Source organism: Puntigrus tetrazona, chromosome 9 (assembly GCF_018831695.1).
Source record: "Puntigrus tetrazona isolate hp1 chromosome 9, ASM1883169v1, whole genome shotgun sequence".
In the NCBI taxonomy this organism is placed as follows: Eukaryota; Metazoa; Chordata; class Actinopteri; order Cypriniformes; family Cyprinidae; genus Puntigrus; species Puntigrus tetrazona.
Window position 1 is genome coordinate 7,655,276 of NC_056707.1, and position 19,871 is coordinate 7,675,146.

A 19,871-nucleotide genomic window follows, 5' to 3' on the forward strand; every position below is an offset into this window, starting at 1 on the left:
TCTAATTTTGGACTCAGGAGTGGGATTTACTGCTTGAATAATATAAGCATCATTGCACAAAGATTCATATTCTTGTCATCTGCTAATAAGGACCTGATATAATCATATGCATGTAATTTCCTAATAAGGCCTGATATTAAGTTTGCTTTTTAAAACAAAGACAAGGAGGTTGTTTAGTTTGCAAAAACTGAAGATTGTGACAAATAAACACACACCCAGGGCCGTGATCACATTTTTGCATGTGTCCTCCTGGGTCCATGCATATGCAAATTTTTATAGTATTAAAAAATATATATATTTTTATTTTGATGTCATATTTTTATCTAAAGGTCTGCTCAATGGGAAAAATGTTAAAACAATAAGATTTATAAATAAAGAACATTTTAAAAAGTCGCAAATATAAATGGATAAGGCTGTAATAAAGCATTTTCCATGACAGTTTAATGTGACCTTCATATAACAAAAGTAAACATACATTTTAAATGTTTTGTTCCTGTGAAATTCTCTCCGTAATAAGAATGTTCCTTCCACTAAAATTATAATACCACGACTCTGTGTCTTTTCAGTTGTCAAAAAATTCTGTCCCAGCAATCAACTGGTTGCATATTATTCAGTTTCAAATGATTGTTCTGTAAACATGCGGTTAAATGAGGTTTTACCATATTAGTTATATAATAAAAAAGAAAAAACTAGCAAACAACGTTCATCAAATTGGTTCACTTTTGTATTTAAAGATGTTGCTCATCAATGAGGAATGCATTTCTTGCTGAGAATGTTATTCGTGTTAATAGAAGACTTTTTGTTTACCTGCCTCTTAGTTTCTTCCTGTAATGGAAAGGCTATTTTGGAGGTGTGAATTTTTATATCTGTGTATAAAACAGTCTCTCAGTAGTGCAGATGGGCGCTTGAGAGTGTGTGAGTGTGTGTGTTTATGCTAATGAGAGTCTACAGAGGAACACGGCGAGCTGTGTGGCACTGTGTCTGTTCTCCTGTTGAATATTTAGTATTCACTCAGCCGCTTCCTCTAATTACCTGAGAACATGCTAATGAATTCATCAGAATCAGCTGCTAATTGGCCATTTGAACAACCCAGTCTCCTTCAGAAACATGCGTCGCTGCCAATCAGAACGCTCGGCCTCATTCAATGGCTCCTTATCATTTATCCATTGTATTGATATGTATGAAGTGTTTTTTTGTCTCTTTTTTTTTTCAAGACGGCTTTTGTTAAAGTTCAGTTTCTTAATAGCCTAACACCCATTTGCACTTTTCGGGCATTAACAGCTTGACGTGTCAGGAATGTTCATTGGCTAAAGTGGATATTTTTCAGGCCAGCTAGAAGGTACTTAGCATTGCTCTGTCCTGATTGGCTCATTCAGTTTCTACAACTGGCACCTATTAAGCTGCTATGGTAACGCAGTCTCATTATTTCAGCGGTGCCCTGTTGGGAACGGCAGACAGTCGGAAAGGTCAAAGTGGTCACATCACTTCAGCCAGAGCTAATCTTATTTGGGTTCTGAATCCCGCTGTAATATGACTCCACTGCCAAAGAAACGGGCGGGAAAACAAAAGGAGGAGAGAAACGAATGGAAATGTGTGTTTGTCCTTCTTAAAAATGTGCCTGCTCTCTCATCAGTTTCATAGTTTCCTTTTGCTTATGCGTGTGCGTTTGTTTCCTCTGTGTGTGTGTGTGTGTGTGCAAGAGTTCCTGAAAGTGAGTGTGTGTAGGTTTGTGTGTGTCTCGGTGGAATAGAGCATAATGAATATGGAAAGGCAGTAGGGAGAGATAATTAAAGTGGAGACTGCTTTGCTCTGGTCTGCAGGTGTCCTGAAAAACAGCTCCTGTTCGCCATCACTCACAAGAAATCAAAACAATCAATGCTTAAAGGGGCAGTTCAGCCAAAAATGTAAATTGACGTTATTTGCATTGTCGGTCAAAACCTGTATGACCTGTACGTGAAAATCTCATCACAATAAAAGCATATTGTGATCACAAATGTTCTCGTAACATTCAGAAAAGCACATTAACTAAAAATATTGAATAACATTTAAATATAAGATGATAAACTTAAAACCAAAATAGAAATGTCGCCTTGGCGTCTGCCTGAAATACAATAAAGCTAATGCTAAAACCTAAATAAAAATAAATAAAATAAAACTGTAGAAATATATATTTAAAAAATGATGACAATCACATAACGAAATGAAATCTAAATTCATTTTAAATGAAATTTTAAATAGAATTTAAATATTGTAATACTACCTAAATAATACTTGCCTGACATATTTCAAATATGTGTATACACAAATCAGTATTAAAACACTGAAGATGGTAAAAAGGCAAGATTTTGGAGAACAGCCTCTTTACACAAATTTTCAGAATACTGTTAATATTCTTCTAAGCATCTCTTTTGATTTCCGCATACTGTGTAAAGAAAATCTTGCAGGTTTTGCAACAGTGTGAAGGGAAGTAAATAGCGCTTTGGATTGTGCCGTTTTGGGTGAACCTTTCTATAACTGTTGGTCCTCTGTAAAATCCTATATTCTTACGCCTGTTAGCGTTGCTTTCTTGGCCATAGATCACATTGAAACATTTCCAGCAGTGATTATCCCTTTCACTGTAGTACTGGGTTTAATCAGTGTCTGGGAAAGTGGCCTTTAGAATTTTACCCTGCAGCATTTTGAGCTTTTTCATGTTTCTCTTGCTGTCTTTGTCTTTCCTTTTTGGATTGATGTGAACTGCTGCTCACCCCACATACCATCATATTCAGATCACACACAAACGGGCCCTGTGGGTCCCCTTTTATCAGCACATTGAAGCTCTGCGAGTGTGTGAGGTCATTGTGTTTATCTGCGTGTGTGTACGCTGTTTGGATGTGTACGATTTTCGGTTTTGTGTACCGCAGATGTTTGAATCTTAACCCCTTCCTCTTCACGCTTCATTTGAAGTTCTTTTCCATTCATCTGGGTTTCCTTTAAATAAACCCGCTGTATATGTGTGGTGTCGGAGAATGTGTGTGTGTGGCGGTGCGTAAGTGTGTGTTAAAGACGGTCAGAGTGAGAAACTGTTAAAGCACCTTTTTCACTCATCCCATCTCTTCAGAAGAAAAGATTAAATCCCAGTCTTTTCTTTTTCCTCAGCCCTCAGGGAAACGTTATCCGGAGAGGATATAGATTTGCCTACAGCTCTCTGAGAGAGAGAGAGAGAGAGAGAGAGAGAGAGAGAGTCTTAGCAAAGCAGAAAACCAGAAGGGGAGTGAATTAACGGGCAAACGTGAGAGAAAGACACTATATTTTTACTTTACAAGCAGGTAGTTTAATTAGACATGGAGGAAATGAATGTTTGGCACAGAGAGAGAGAGCTGTGATGTATTTCTTGGTAATGATCAGCACAGTTTGGCTTCTCCGCAGGCCTTCACCCCCTGTAGAGTTTACTGCCGCGTGATGAATTTAACACTGTGGAACAATCAGCGGCTCTTGACTTCACTGTTAGGCAATTTTACACTCAATTTTGATAAACTATCAGTGTACTAAATCACTTTAACGATGCTACAATTGTCGTAGATTGTTAGGATAATATTTAGCATGACACTTTAGTAACATGGGCATGTGTCTGCCATTTCTGGAGTGCTGAAACTTTCAGTTGCTCACCATATAGACTTAAGCTGTATCAACATGTTATTGTAAACCTTAAACATCACATGAAGTGCAATTGTATGAAGACAAAATTCTAATATGTCTTTATTTATAATATATATTATAACTTCAGAATAGTTAAAATGCATCAAAATTCAATTCTTCTAACACTGTGATGGTGTGTATATATATATATATATATATATATATATATATATATATATATATATATATATAAGGATGCTCTAAATTTAATAAAACTACTGTAGAGACGTTTTATTCCATTTTAAGCTATAACTATAGATAACAAAAATAGTGTTCACACCAGTGAATGATAGTGTCTGTTTATTATAAGCACAGATGCGTCTGCCATTTTTAAATCCTTAAATTCTTCCTAAAAGTGTAGCACCACAACTGTCTTTAACACTATTAGTAAGAAATGCTTCTTGATATGAATAACTGCAGTTTCCAGATGAAATAAACTTGAGATGCTGTAAAACTCTTATGAAAACTTGTATTCCTTTGAAAGCTAATACTTTTGAACTTTTGGTTTTTATATTCAGTAGATTTCATAAAAGAGTTCAGACTGCATATAAAAAAGTTCAAATGGCAAAGTTGCATCAACATTTTTAATATCAGTTTTGCATTTGTTAACTCTATCGGGTAGGTTTTGGGTTGAGTTTGGTGTAGGGGATATTTCCAACATGGCAGAGCATTAACTTTGAGTTATGAGCTAAGCAGTATGTACCTGAAGCAATGAAAATAAAAACACAGCAGCAAAAAATATATATTTGGAGGCATATATTTCCAGTGATCCTGGGTTAAAAAAAAAACATTTTAAGATATGTATTGTAATGTGTTTACAAAATCAGAATTGTTTTAAATATTACATCATATTTATCAGTTCGTTTGTTTAACTGGGGAATTTACACGCTGCATGAATTAAATTTTAAAGATTACAATTAGTGTGAAAAAAATCCATACAGTATTTTCCAGTGTGACTTCATAATTGTTGGTAGTAATTTGGCGTGCCACATCTGTCTTTCTCTTGTCCTGTAACCACTCCCCCTCTAAGTGCTGTGCCTGGTTAACTGACAGGCTGTGTTTGAAGCATCTCTGAACATCTCTGAACAGCTGAAGCTAGTCGCAGGGTCTCTTATGACAGGCTAATTATTGCCTTTATTTATCCATGTGCTGGTTTGGGCTCAGCTGGGCTCCTCCTTTGATAGCAGCCGCTGTGCCCTTTAGCTTAGAGTCAGAGATCCTGTTAAAAGACATGTTTGTCTCTGGTGCATCCACTTACACTTGGGGAAAATCATCTGGTGTCAGCCCAAGACGGTGCACCCCTGGGCCATTCATATTCGTGAAATGGCGAGCTCCGTTTTGATTGGATGATTACATAAATCTAGCGTTTTTCCTCCACACGTGAATGAAATTAGCAGTGAAACCGCATTTTCTATACTTTAAACATTTCTTATTATTATCAGTGTCGAAAACAGCTCTTTATTTGAAAAATGATTATTTTGTAACATTATAGAAGTCTTTATTGTCACTTTTGATCCGTTTAACGCGAAGTATTCACGGTTGACAATTTTTAGAGCGTTTATAGGCAAGATTTTTCTTCCATTGTATTGATAAATGCTGTGTCAGAATGCATTAGCAGCATGTTATGTGTTAATGTGAGTGTGAGTTTTAGCTTTTAGGTCTCATAGGGCCTGATCTTAATGAGGCAGCAGAATAGATGTGCAGGAAGCGCATGCCAAAGCACTAACATTAAATAGCTGCAGTCTAATAAGATAAATACAGTAATTAAGTTATGAGAGTGCTGCATCCACACACAAATACACAGCCAGAGGACATACAGGAAGGGTGCGTGATCGAGGGAGAGAAACAGTGGGATGGCTTGTCCTTTCTCATCTGTTCATTCACATTTAGCATAATGCATGCTTGTGTTTACAAGGCTACTTTACTGGTATACACTCACATACCTCAGGCTTTGAATGCAGTTGGCTCCTTCCTGTTTTGACTGAATCAGTTTGAGCATAAACCGTAAACTTTAAGGCACGGGATGGATATCAGAGTGAAGATGTTATTTTAAAACGGCAGATTTAAACTATTGAATTAAAATAGCTAAATTACAGTATAGCTACTCTATTGAAAATGTAGTTACACCACACACTAACAGTATTATTTTATTCTTATTATTTAATATAGATGTATCAGATGACAGTAATGCTAATTTAATCGAGCCGAGGGGATTTTAGAGATTGAGATTTGGAACTGGAAAAGCCTGATTCATGTGATTTGAAGTGAACACAGTAATGAACATCAACATTTAACTAAACATTTCAGAAAAATGATTAAATAAATAATAATAATTAAAAACAACAAACCTGACTCAAAGAGAATGTCATTGGTGAATCAATGAAGGATGAATATGACTTTGAATCATTACTTTGAACTTTGTGCATGACTTTGAGTTATAATTAAAGACATTTTTAGGAAATAAATCTATTGAATTTGGCTATTTGAACTTGTTCACATTAAAGTAAATCTGTTAAGTAGTCCACTAGAATTAAATAAAACTTTTTAAATCTGTCTGTTTGAATTTGTTCGCTTAAAATAAATGTGTCATTTAAGTAGTTCAGTAGAATGAATCTGTTTGAATTTATTAATTACAGTAAATCTGCTATTTTAAAAAAGTTCCTTTTTTGAACCAGTTCATTGGAATGAATCTCCCCGACACTATCTATGAGGAAGAGGACCGTTTAGAAGAGAAATTCAGTCAGGGGCTTTCTAGCTCTGCTAAGCGTGAAGTGTGTATTATGACACACGACTCGCTGTATGTTTACTTGTTCTTTTCATTTCAGACGTGTTTGAGTGTGTATCTGTCTGAAAGCGAGGGAGTGTTGTAAGAACAGGTATAAGAGATGAATGTGTGTTATTGTATATTTGAGTGGAGAATGGAAAATCTGGTCTGCGCTTAAGTTGCGTTAGTCAGCACCGATTACACCGAAGAACTAAATGTGTCTTTGTGAGGATGTCTCCTGCTGTCTCACATGTCTGGGGTCACTAAGAGTTCTGTGAATTACTGTACAGGAGATGCCTTTTCAAAATGCTCCCCCCGGTGCGTGTACGTTTATATTTTGGTCTCAAAACATCATCTCATCTGACATAGGTGATGTAAGCGAATCAAATTAAGGCAGTACGAATGGCCAGCTAAATTATTATTGGGCCTCATTCATGAAACATGAGCAGAGTGAATTTCTGTTCATAAATAATTCTCAGTATCTTAATATTTTCATAGAGCAGAATACAGTTTCTCGGCCAGTAAGAAATAGTCGTGTCCAGTAAATGTTCTCAATTCCCAAGTCTTTTGTTAGGGTGGCAGAAAGTTCATTTGGCCTGCATTTTACCACAGTCTCGTTGATCATTCTGACACCTTAGATATCTTAATACTTTCCCAGTTTGTCTGGGGAAACCGTCTTTTCTCCTCTTGGCAATGTCAATCAGCAACTTGGCAACATAGCGTTTGTTCGTTGGACTTTGTTTGGAAACAAGAGCACTGACGGGCAGTGAATCATCCGCCCCGCTCGAGCGCTGAGTAACGGGTGGAGACGGAGTGAAAGAAGGAAATGTTCTGGACAAATCTGTTGACTTGGATGCGGCCGCGATGACTGAGCTGCAGGCAAGTGTGAATCACCTCTGAATTTTGCTACTCCTTGCGTCTTATTTGCTCTGTGCCCTCTGGAGTTTCTCGCAACATCTAAACACAGTCCTGCTGTGTCCGACTGAAGTCGAGTTTTTGAAGGCATTGCATTAAATATCTCAATGGTTCTGCAGTGAAAGGTATATGGATACGTAGGACAAGTGAATGAGGATTTATCCAATGTAGTCTCCATTGAAGTACCACCCCCTTTTTTTTTTGGTTCCTTAATTCATTCCTTCCTTTGTTTGTTTCTTTGTTTCTTTTTGTATTCATGCATTCATTGGTTTGGTTATTCAATGACCATTAATTTTTTTAGATAGTTTAATTGTTTTTTGTTTTTTTGATACATTTATGCTTGGTTAGTTAAGTATTTTGTTCATTTGCTTGCTCTTTGTTGATTTTCCTCCAAAGTGATTTCCTCCCAATTTTTTCATATTGATTTCTTTTTTATTCCTTCATTGGTTAATTTTATTTCTACATTAATACCATGCATTTTTTAGTTTTTTCTTTCATTGTTTCAGTTTAGTCAGTCATTCATTCAATCAGTTTTTCCTTCATTAGTTCCTTCCTTCATTTTTTTTTTCCTTTGGTTTCTTCATTCATTTTATGTTTCCTTAATTTGACCTTTGTTCTTTGTTTTCTTGATTAATTTTGTAATTTGTTATTCTTTCATTTGCTTTTTTTTAGATTTGTTCCTTAATTTGTTTCTTTCATATCCTTTTTGTCTTTGTTTATATGCACTTATTCGTTGACACTTCATGCTTTTAATCGTTTTGTTCATTTGTTCATTCATTCATTCATTAGATACTTTGATATCTATGGTATTTATATGTTTCCTAATTTGATTGTTCTTTGGTTTCTTAATTCAATTTGTATTTAATCAGGTATTGAGAGAGTTTTTTGTATTGTTTAATTTAAGTAATTTAAGTGTTCAGGTAGTTTGTTCTGTGATTTATTCATATTTGTTGGTTTGTCCTTTGGTTTCATTCATATGTTCTTTATTTTACCTTTTGTTTGTTCATACATTCATTTATCATTTATTTGAGCCTGCCTTTGTGTTTTGATTCATTCATGACTTTTTTAGATTGATAACAGGATATGAAATGCCTTACATGCTCAATCTTTAGTGTTTTCTTTTTATTTCTCAGCAGCCGAGACCCTGTGACTATACGGTTTATTTAAAGGCGCCCTTGCACTGCTGTGTGTGTAGGACTCTGTACAGCTCATGTTCTCCCTCACTGATACTGAGTGTATGAGAGACATGTTCACATCATGATCATTGTTTGAGATTCATGTGAAGATAATCTACATCAGATCCCGTCCCTGTTTGACTGAGCGGATGTGAGTTGCTAAAAGGACACTGGTGTGATTTCCTCAGACTGTCTCTCTGTGTGCGTGTGCGTGCGTGTAGCTGGAGGCCATGGCCTCTGCTCGCTCTGACATTGATACACTGCGCTGAAGCCGCGTGCTGTGCTGCTCGACTGGGCGGCAGTGGGTTTGAGACACAGGCACACATGAGAAATGACCTTCTTTGAGCGGAGAAAATGGAGATGGGTGCAGGACTCAATCACTGGTGCAGAAATGATGCATGTTAACAGAACATCTCTACTGACACGCTCTGGCCCCTACAGCGATTTAGGAACTCCCTAGAGAACACACACATACACACGCCATAGACAGTCACTCAGCCTGTTTTCCTAGATAAACGTCATTTGCAAACAGTGATCACTCAGTGATGTCTTTCTATGCCCCTCTCTCTCTCCCAGATTTGGAAAGAAAAAAGAAGAGAAGAGCAAGATGGAGACAAAAACGAATGCGCAGAAGCAGACGTCAGAAATTCTGAGCGAGGAAGAGTTGGAGAGGATGAAGGAAGAGAGAGAAAGGTGGGATTGATGTCATTACACCGCTATGTGAGCTGTCTTTTATTGCCTACATAGCATCGACCCCAAACTTTTGAATGGTAGTGTATGGAGTACACATGTATTAATATAGTCACATTGTCACATTGCATTATGGGATCGCTACCAACATTTTTGGAACAGATTTTGTATTATAATGCCTTAAATTGCTGCCAATGTAGGCAACTGAACTGTGGAGACTGCTCTTATGCAGTTTTATTGGAATCAGGCTTAGATCCCTTGAGCCAGTACAAAGCAACAGTGGCAGGTAATACCCTCTGGAAGTAAAAGAAGTTTGGGAGTCAAGGCTCAAAGGAGGACTTCTCCCCAGTAACCTGTGAAAGGGCACGTGACATTTTGTAAACAAATTGTATTTGCAAACTACAGTTTTCAAAAACCTATAACTCACTCAATAAAGAGTTGATTTGTTGATAACAGTGATAACAATCAACATTTTTTTTTACATAATATTGGTCATTATTCTGATTGTTAACAGTTTCTATGAAATTTTACACATTTATGTGCAGACTATTAAAATGTATATCTTAGCTCACATGCTGTGTTCTGGTCCCTTTGACGTGGTGCTAGTTACACTTGTGGTGTTCCCGGTCAAAAATAACAGGTCATTTCAAAAACTGATATAACATTTCTAGTAATGCTGTATTATTATACCGTAATGCGTTATGCCTCATTGATCTGAGCTCACGCTCCTCAATTTTTGCGTGAAAGTTATCATCAAAGAATGATTTATTTTTTTTGGTTGAGTTTTTTTTAAATGAGCTCAGATCAATGAGCCTCATAACCAATCAGTTCTAAAAAAGAAAGTACAAAATCTGTCTTAATTGAGGCAAAATAAGTTGTCAAAATGATTAAATCCAAGATTCTGTGATAATATTGCATAAAGGTACGTTTACAATCAATTTTAAAAGGCTGGTTTTCGGAATAGTTAAGGAGCTAAGTGCACTTTTTTTTTTTTACATTTGAAGCTATTGCAAAATTCATACATGTAAGTACATTGTGGCTGCTAAAATGTACTGCTAAAGCAAATCCAGTCATTATCACAAAACAAACCCCTTCAGGATGAAACAAGACTCAGATCACCCTGTCAGAGTTTATTTTGTGATAATGATCGGATGACTGTACATTATTTTATGTATCGCTGATCTAAAGATAGCGTTCATTAGTGGTGAAGAGATCTTTTAGCCTGTTGTTTTTGCCGTTATTGGTAAGGGCACCAAGTCATTTCCAAACAGCGTGAGTTGATCAGTAAGTTACTAGATGAAGTAGATTTCATGAGGAAACTCAAAAGTAATCTGAAAAGAAAACATTTCCTGCCATATGGAACAAAGGTATAGCTCATTACTGTTATGTATGACGCACAGGATTAGATCTCTTATCTTTCGTCCCTTTCCATCTCGTTCACTCTGTAGGATTGACAGCTTTTTTTGGTCCATTACTGAGATGACAAACAGCACTAGATTCCTCTTCCTCTCTCTATCTCTGTCTCTCTGCGTGTCATGTATATTCTGCCAGAAGACAGGAGAAAAGGATATATTTAGCAGAGATGCAGGGATGTTTTTGCAGTCATTATTTTGTGTGGTGTTTGCCGAGGCTTATTTGGACTTGGAAGCGTGTGAAGTGTGAGCTGGAGCCATGCTGTTCTCCTCCATATGCTCCAGAGTGGCATTTGTTCAGAGAGAGACTTTATTGACTGAGCCTGTTGTAGCTCCTGAGAGAGACAGAAAAGGAAAGAGGGAGAAAATCAGCTGGATGTGTCAGAAATCTCTTTCTTGACCTTTCCAGTTTATTGTATTTTCGGCCTTGAAAGTGTAAATACGATTCGAGTTCAAGTTCTTGCGGTTGCAATCTCATTTGCTCAATGGCTCAATTGAAATTTCAGACCATGCACTATGAGTCAAACGTTTGGAATAATTATTTTTGAATGTCGTTAATAGGTGTCTCTTGTGTTCAAAATGTATACTGTTTGTGTGTGTACTTAAATATACACAGTACACATACATATATATATATATGTGAATATCAAATAAATGGAGCCTTGCTTAGCATATTTAAGCAATTCCACACTTAGCCTAGCCTTAGCCTAACAAATAGCCTAAATTATAAAACAGATTAGGTTAACATAAGCTTTTCTGTGTTACAGAATTGAGGCAAAGCACCAGGAATTAAGGGAACGCCAGGTCCGAGACCGCTTCTCCCCTCCTGACGTGGAGGATGATGACCTGGACCCCAACTACGCCCGCATCAACAACTTCAGGGGCCGCGGATCACCTCCCCAGCCACGATACGGGAACCGCAGCCCCTCTCCGCAGAGACCCCCACCCCCAGTGTCCCACAGCAGAGAGCCATCTGCAGATGATCCTCTGGATAGCCTGTACGCCAAAGTCAACAAACAGAGAAGCCCTCCACCTCCTGCTGCAGACAGGTAAATGTGCAAATATCCCTGCTGAAAAAAACAGGCTAAGATCTTCTGCTGCGTTCTCATTCTGGCCAAAATAATGCCTATAATCCTGCTAAAACCAATCAACAAACCAGCATGACCAGGCTGAGACCAATGAAGACTGCTCTGTCTGCCACAAGTGAGCATTTGCAGCATAATGATCATATGGTTGGTCAGGTAGAATGATGTCCAACCCCATGAGCCTGTATGTCTGTGTTGCCTTCTATAAGTAGATTTTCTTGGGATTGAACTGATTTCTGATGGATTATAATAAAAATTGCACCGAGTTCCTTTATGTTCTGTTTTTTTCTTCAGTTCTTAGTCCTCATTGCCTTGTTGCCATGATCTTGGATTAGAATTAATTATGCATTTTGAATTATTCACATTAACTCCGTTAGATGACCACAAACTTTTGAAATGGTGTATTTAACAAATAAAATGCATTTAATCTCATTTATAACATCTGAATGAAATAAGCCTGGCATGAGTGCAAAAGCAGCTTGTTCTATACCATTACTTTTTAAAGAGACTCTAATCAACTCTGTTTGAATGAGTCACATTTGAGCATATTTGAGCTGTTGTATAATAGCTGATAGACACACACCTGTGATGCATGTTAACTTAATGTTATATTAATACAGCACGTTGCCTGGCAACCGTAAAGAAGCCAATAACACCTAATAACACGCTTTAATAACACGTTCTTCCTCGCCATGGCTTGTAATTCTCATAACCTTAAGACACAGAGTCACAGCTGTAAACCCAGAGGAGCTGCTCTAATATTGATTTTCTCATTTTTGCTGGACTCATCAGCTCAGCCTGCAGCTCTGACACAGCTATGCTGTAATTCTGTTTTTTTGATTGAGCATCAGAAATATATCAATATATATGTCATGTGCCTCCACCGATGGTAAAGTAATGCATTAGCCTTGAAATTTAAATCAAAAACTGCATTTGTAAGGCAAGACACCCCGGATGAAAAGGGTGAGAATAAAAATTCAGCAGTAAATTATAAGTACATTGTACTCCAAGTTCATATAGTAATAGTTGAGTGCCAGTAGTGTCTTTCCTGAAATGAATAACAGAGACTTGTTTTCATGTTTTATGACAAATGCAAGCAAAAACTTCTCTCTTATACAAAACAGTAATGAAAAAGTAACAAACAAGTTCCTGTACATTATAGATACCTGGATGTTTTGTTCCCATCATCTCTGTGGCAATTTCTGAGTGGATATTCGGGCCACAAGAGTCATTCAGAACAGGGAGGTCTCAGCATGAGGGGTCAGCTGTTTGTCAGATATAGCATCTGGCTGAAGGAAACGCATTTATTTGTGTGAAGGGAAATATGTCTGCCATACAGAGACATATCAGCTATAACTCTGCTCATTAAGGATGTATCTTTGTCGTATGCTCCACTGTATGAGACATTGTCTGACTCTGTGGCCAGTCGTCTCCTACAGCCTCGGTTTTTGATAAATAATCTGGTTCTTTTCCCACTCTGCCAGGTGGATCGAATACCGCTGCATATTCATATCTGCCCTGCATAAAGGGAGTATTCTTAGTAAATTCGTGCTGATAGGCTGCTGATGGGTAAATTGAGGATGTGAATGAGACTAGCATCAGTGACTCTGGTGTCAGCGTTCTCTTGTGTCATATGAAGAGTTTGTTAAACGGGAGAGTTGCTCTGTTGTATGGCCGGTGTCTGATTTAACAGCTTCCTCAGAGAGTCATTAAAGTGGCTCGGTTATTTAGACAGACAGGCAGTTTAACACACACCCTGCTGCCCACCTCTGTCATAAAAAGTGTTTTTCAGTCTGTGTAGTGGCTCATATGGTAAGGAGTGAATCTATATTTTTAATGTAAATCTGAGCATGTGCCCTAATACAAGACTTCTCCTGGTCATTTTGACCCACCTGATATTATTGTACAGAAAAACCTAACCGTATATGGCATTGATATGCAAATATGGGAAGTGTTTATGACCTGTTTTTGCAACTTTGTTTCTGTACATGGGCTAGACAGACTTTGTGAGGCATGTCTGTTTAGTACGTCTTAGTTCATCATTTCTATCAGTATTTAAAGCACACATTTCTGTGAATTTATTTAATCTGTCAGAAGGCGAGACTAGAGCACAGTACTACCTCCTCAAAGCAAATCTTTCAGACACAATTACACTCAGTATAGACATTTTGAAGCTGAGCTTTAAATCAGGAAAACTAAACTACTAAAGCAGCACTCCTCTATTGGGTATTTTCTGGGTCCGAAATGAACACTCAATCAGTGCCAAAAGCAATTAAAAATTCTTTGGTGAATAAATAAAACTGAGCTACTCTCCAGTAGTGGTAACCTAATAAAAAAACTCTGTAATGCACGCTTTAAGGGTCAGTGACACAGAAGAGTGCATCATTTTGAAATAAAAAGTTTTTATTTTAGAAATTGGCATGCATTTTTACCCTCAAGTATATTTGCATGAACCACATGCCATATTCTTTTCTTTATTATGATGTCAGCGCAGTTGTTTCACTCTGAACTTTTGACTTTATGCCCTAAAATTGTCACAAATATCAAAATAAATTTTAATTAAAGGTTTACTCCATTACCATTACGTATATTTACGCTTTGATTTTGAATATACACAGAAAATCATATACTGTTTGTGTTCAACTGATACCCTCCAAAATGGTTCTATGGTGCTGAAATGTTGAATAAAGTCCTTATTTTTGTTTTCTTCCCATACAAAAAGTATTGTTGCTTCATAACGTCACGGTGAACCACTGACAGAGTATTCAAGTATTCAAAGCTTTTAAGGGGTTTGCAAGAACGTGGGGATAAGTGATTAAAGACAAACTTTTCGTTTTGGGTTGAAGTAACCCTTTAAGAAATTTAAAGCTCGTTAAAATTTTACAGGCTTTTCTATTGTTTATAGTATCCTGAAAACAAAAATAGCAAGCAGCACAATTGTTTTCATAATGATAATGGTATATTAACACGGGGCATCCGCATCAGCACCTCTGGTTTACTTTGAAGGGGGTGACGTCAAGCTAAGCTGACATTCATTTTGGTTCCGTCGTGTCACGTTGGGTCCATTGTTCACGGCAGGAGTTGAAAACTTTTCAACGTTTAAAGTGCCAACGCAGCCGTCAGCCAATATGAAGGCTTTTTTAAAATACCCTTGCACAGATGCTAGGCTGTTAGCACTCCATCACACATTGACTGTGTGTGAATGTACAGTTTTTGCTTGATTTTGATCAGATAAATGCAGATATTTCAGACCATAAACTTTTAAACGGCATTGTGTTTTTGTTTAACGGAATGCAAAAATATTACTTAAGCCTGACTCCTGCCAATGCAAGTCATTTAAGCCATTGAAATTTAAGACATAAAACTCTTTATCATCCAAATGACCAAATACCAAAGACCTTTGTTTCCCCTACTCTAGAGAGGCAGGCAGGTGAAGGACGCGGGGAATGCGGTGAGAGAAAAGAGTAAGGGGCTCTTGAAGTTCTCCTCATGAGAGAGAAGCGAGCGAGGAGCTATTTGGCATTGGTTGTGAGAAGAAGGGTCCGCAGCGAGCTGCTCCTTCAGCCCTGAAGAGGCCCACCGCACTCAGCGTGGAAAGTTACTATAACAACCAGACTCTCCAGAGCTCTGCTCTGCTCCAATTAAAAAATAATCATTGTTCCCTCCAGTGATAGAGAGAGATGAGGGAGACAGGTGGCTCGCTTATCTGCACAGGGGCAACCCAGTTCTTTAGAGACCAGTGGAGAGCTGCAGATTGCCAACCTTTGCTTCCACATCTCCAAAAACACTTTTATAGACAAACATATGAGGAAGAATGGGGAATAGGTTTGATAAGAGGAGGAAGGGGTCCACAAGGTTGCCCGCTCTCCACTCAGCACTCTAGCTCGCTGTATGAATGCCGTGTCCTGGATGTGCTCGAGAACAATAGCCCCCACACTGCCCTAAGCAAACAGTCCTCCAGTCCTCAGTGTAACCCCGCCAAGGTCAGTCCAAAACACGGCACAAACCCATCAAGAGCTACTCCACGGGTTACCGATGTCCACTCGAGTCCCCCATCAGCAACCATTGTGCCCAGATACCTCACTGAAAGATTTGGCCTATATAAAAAACAGTTAGGGCTTTCTCCTCCCTCGTCTCTCCGCATGTTCCCTCCACCTCCTCCTTCCCTGCTTTCTTGAGGCCTGGAGCGCAGCCTCGCCATCAAAATAATTATAGAAATCACTAGATGGAGAAAGAAAAGCTTTTAGTGTTGGTTGTGTGAGTGCTGGAGTGCTTTTCTGCCCGTTAATTAATCAGCCATTCTGCTGAGCTGAATGAGAGCTGCAGGCGCGTTCGGCTGCTTTTAAAGAGTGCCAGCCCGCTCCCTTAAGTGTCTCCCCGTATCTGCGAACCCTTCCCTGGCCTGACACCGCTTCTCTGTCTCTCTTATTCACCGTCCCTCCTGCAATGAGGGTTTAATGTGTTTTCAATGTGCCTGAAAGAAATGTAGGTAACCATGTTAGAAATGGGCAAGATGGTTGACCAGTTATCCAACTGTCTGTCAAAAAAGCTTCAGTGTTTTTTTTTTTTTTTTTTTTTTTGAAATGCCATTTTTAAATATAAATAAATATATAGTAGAATTAATACATGTTATATAAATAATAATAATAATGTAAATTATGAATGTTTCAATATTATATATTTAATTTATTCAGACACCCACAAATAAATACATATTATAATTAAGAAATTGCATTGGTATTATATGTATTGTGTAAGCTATTTATATTTCTTTTTATTTCATTTGTTTATTTTATTGTTTTTGTCGTGCAACTTGTTTTCATTAAGTTCAGACAATTCAAATGAAAAGATTTTAGCTTGGTAAAATATATATTTTATTCTGCAAGGCTAGCTGATCCCATAAAACTGATCACAGAATCTGTTGAATTTCTATTTTCTGAAAAAGTTTATTATCTGAATAAATCAATAAAAGTCTTGATTTAGCCTCAAAATAAGTCCTGTGTAACTGAACAACTTGACAAAAAAAAAACACAAATATATAAGTGTTCCAGAAAACACTTCCAAAAATAGACGATTGCAGGAAATTCAATAATTAATTAATTTATTTGTATTTTTTTGTGTGTATTTTGATCCGATGGCCGCTTCCTGTTTTTGCTGATAAAGCTGTCTATCTCAATGAACTCATCAGCATTCAAAAAGTAAAACCTCCAAATAAAAATACACTCTATAACAAGCTCATAGTTCATTGTTGGTTTAGAAATCTTTTTGTGCCTGAAAGTTGAGACTTTGTGTGAATAGGCTTTGAAAGCCTGAGAATGAATACGTATAGAGGAAGCTTCTTCTGCTTTGTGGGTTCTCCGAGTCCTTATGATTCATCTGGCCTAATCTGGAGAACCGGACAAGTGCTACTCATGCGTTCCGCCCCCTGAGCTTTTCTCTTCCTCTCAATGCACTTCCCTCATTTTATTTTCCCCTTTTTCGTTCTGCATTTCCTCCTCTCATATTTGTTCAAGAACTTCCTGCCTGTCACTCATTGAAGAAAAGCAATTCCACATCACTCTCCCATTGAAGCACATACAAGACAAAAAAGCACACACTCAGAAGCACACGTGTGTGCGCTCGCACAAAGCATTCACTTAGCGGTTTCTTCTAGATGCATCTTGTAGCTTAGCAACAAGTCATGCCGCTGCATACTGTGCCGTTCTGTTTTTGGAAACAGGAGGATGTGAAAGCTTATTTCTAAAAAGCAGAAATCGCAGATTGGTTTAAATTATATTCACCTCATTATTCCATCTCAACTTGATTGAACTGAAAGGGAAATGCTTTATTTTCTTTCTTTTTTAGACCTTTTTGGAGGTGAACAATTTTAGAATTGAGGGTTGAGGATAGAAGACTTGATTACCGCCTTACTCTTAGACACAGATTTGCCTACCCAGAATGCACTATGCCTGCCGTACAAAGGCAGAGCCGGTGGGACTGGTGTTTTAATGAAACGGTCCAGGCACAAATTGAGCTTCACCTGCGAACGAGAGGACGCAGGAGGGGTCTGCGAACGTTGATGGCCTGTCCAAATAATGTTACACCAGCCAAAATACTTCTAATTATTTCTTCAATTGCAGATGGCATATAAAAAGTGCCGTCACTTCTGGTTAGGGAGCCTGGGAGCTGGCCTGTCATTGCCGGCTATCTTTTGTTGTCATATTTCATTTCTGAAAATGTCCACCAATTAAAGCGCCGAAGCTCGCCGCAAAATTACTCGAGGGGAGAGTTGTGGGAAATTGATAGATCTGGTTCTTTCCTCTCCTCGTCCAAACACGGATGTGTTCATTATGGCATCCGTGGCCTCGCTGTCTTCACAAATGTTCGTCTTTCTTGTTTCATCAGCAGGTTAGGGAAATAAGGTTGCACTTTGTCTTTTCTGATGTCAGTGATTGAATGATTTCATGTGACACACATTTAATGCTGTTTTATTGGATGGATAGTTTAGGTATAATGCTGATTGCTCAACACAGCTTTCCAGATATGCTAAAATAAGTGGTTAGCAGTTAAACACTTATTGCCGTGTAAATTGCTGCACTATATCCTATTAAGTCAAATCTGTGATATGAATCATTTGGACTGACTCGTTGATGAGAGTAACTTTTTTCACAACCCGCACATCATGATTTGTTCATTGTTATGTGCAACAAACACTGAAGCATAATCTGAAGAGCTTATAATGTGTTGAAAGCACATATAGATACATTTGTCACTACATTTTGTCATCAGAACTGAGCCCGGAGTGTGCCACTGTTGCATTAGTTTTTATTTCCAAAGTTATGCAAGTAAAAATACTTTTTGTTTGTTTGTTTTATATACATTTAGTTTTATATGCAATAAAGCACTCAAGGGTATATTTCGTATTAAATTTAATCATGGTTCATTGTGTCTCATGACCTTTCATACTTTATTGCTCCAATCGACAAAGCTTCTTTATGTCCTCAGGGTTTTGTTGTTTAGTAAATTCAGATTACAATGCCTTTTCTTCAGGTGTACTTACCCACTCGAGTCCTCGTTGTTGGCCTGGGGTAATATGGTAATAATGTGTGTTAAACAGGCATGATAAAGAGTGCTTGAACGGAATTGATTTTTGATTTGGGAGCGTGTGATTGACAGAAGCATGCCGATTATCAAGCAGATGAGCTTCTCTGAATCAAATTGGTGGATTACATCAAGATTCCCCTCGACAGCCCTCGGTGTGTTTCTCAGGCGCACTCGTTAGTGTGTATGTGTGTCGATTCCGGCGTTTCTGTCCTGTTCTGCTGCTCTTCAGGTCACAAATTGATGTCTTTCATTTTACAGTGTATAAATCTTGCTCTTTATGACCGGCAGTGTTTTTTGGTCCATTTCAAAGATGAAGGAACAGATTGCTCTGTGCCATACGGCTCCATTTGGCGTTTCTCTTGATGTCTGTGTCTCCATTGTCCAAAGGAGACATGTCTGTTGGATTTATGCGTGCTCCTCCAGCTTTAAACCATCATTTATCCAACTCTTAAGATCTGCTGACCTGAAGTTTCTCTCCTGCATTAAACCATTAATAGACAGTGAGAGAGGCCGCCCTCAGACCTAGCAGGGGGTTTTGTGGAGACAAAGAGGGAAAACTGTTCACTGCGGGGTGACGAGATGAACAGAGGGATGTGAACGCAGCAAGATGGAGGATAAAAGAGCTGAGATCGTCTACACATATCACATACTGTGCGTCTGTGTAATTCTGTCACCATTTACTCTCATGATGTTCTAAATCTGCATGAACAAAAAATAGATGAACGATACAAAAGGTGTTTAGCAGAATGTTCAGGCTGCACTTTTTCACATAGTGAATGATGACCAAAAAAATAGAAAAAAAAAAAAGTTATGTGTGCACTACAAGTTTTCATCTAATAGTTTTATTAATATGAAAAAAAACAAGTAAATGTATTTATTATTAAGCAAAAATTAATAAAATCAATAAGTTTCTGATGTAGTATTTATAATATAATATAATGAAGTATAATGTGTGACACTGGAACGCAAAGCCAGTCACAAGGATCAGAGTTTTGAAATTGAGATTCATGCATCATCTGAAAGTTGATAAAAAGGCTTTCTATTGATGTGGGTCCCAGTGATGATTTCT

At 37.8% G+C, this 19,871-nt stretch overlaps 1 protein-coding gene across 5 annotated transcripts in view; it reads left to right on the plus strand.

Annotated features, from left to right (window-relative positions):
* Positions 1–19,871, plus strand: part of pard3bb (par-3 family cell polarity regulator beta b) — a 254,794-nt gene that overhangs the window by 181,278 nt on the left and 53,645 nt on the right. For all 5 annotated transcript variants that reach the window (XM_043249476.1, XM_043249475.1, XM_043249478.1 and 2 more), the window contains 2 exons: positions 9,109–9,225; positions 11,402–11,683. In XM_043249476.1, the coding sequence (XP_043105411.1) occupies positions 9,109–9,225; positions 11,402–11,683 (399 nt within the window). The remainder of the gene's footprint in view (positions 1–9,108; positions 9,226–11,401; positions 11,684–19,871) is intronic.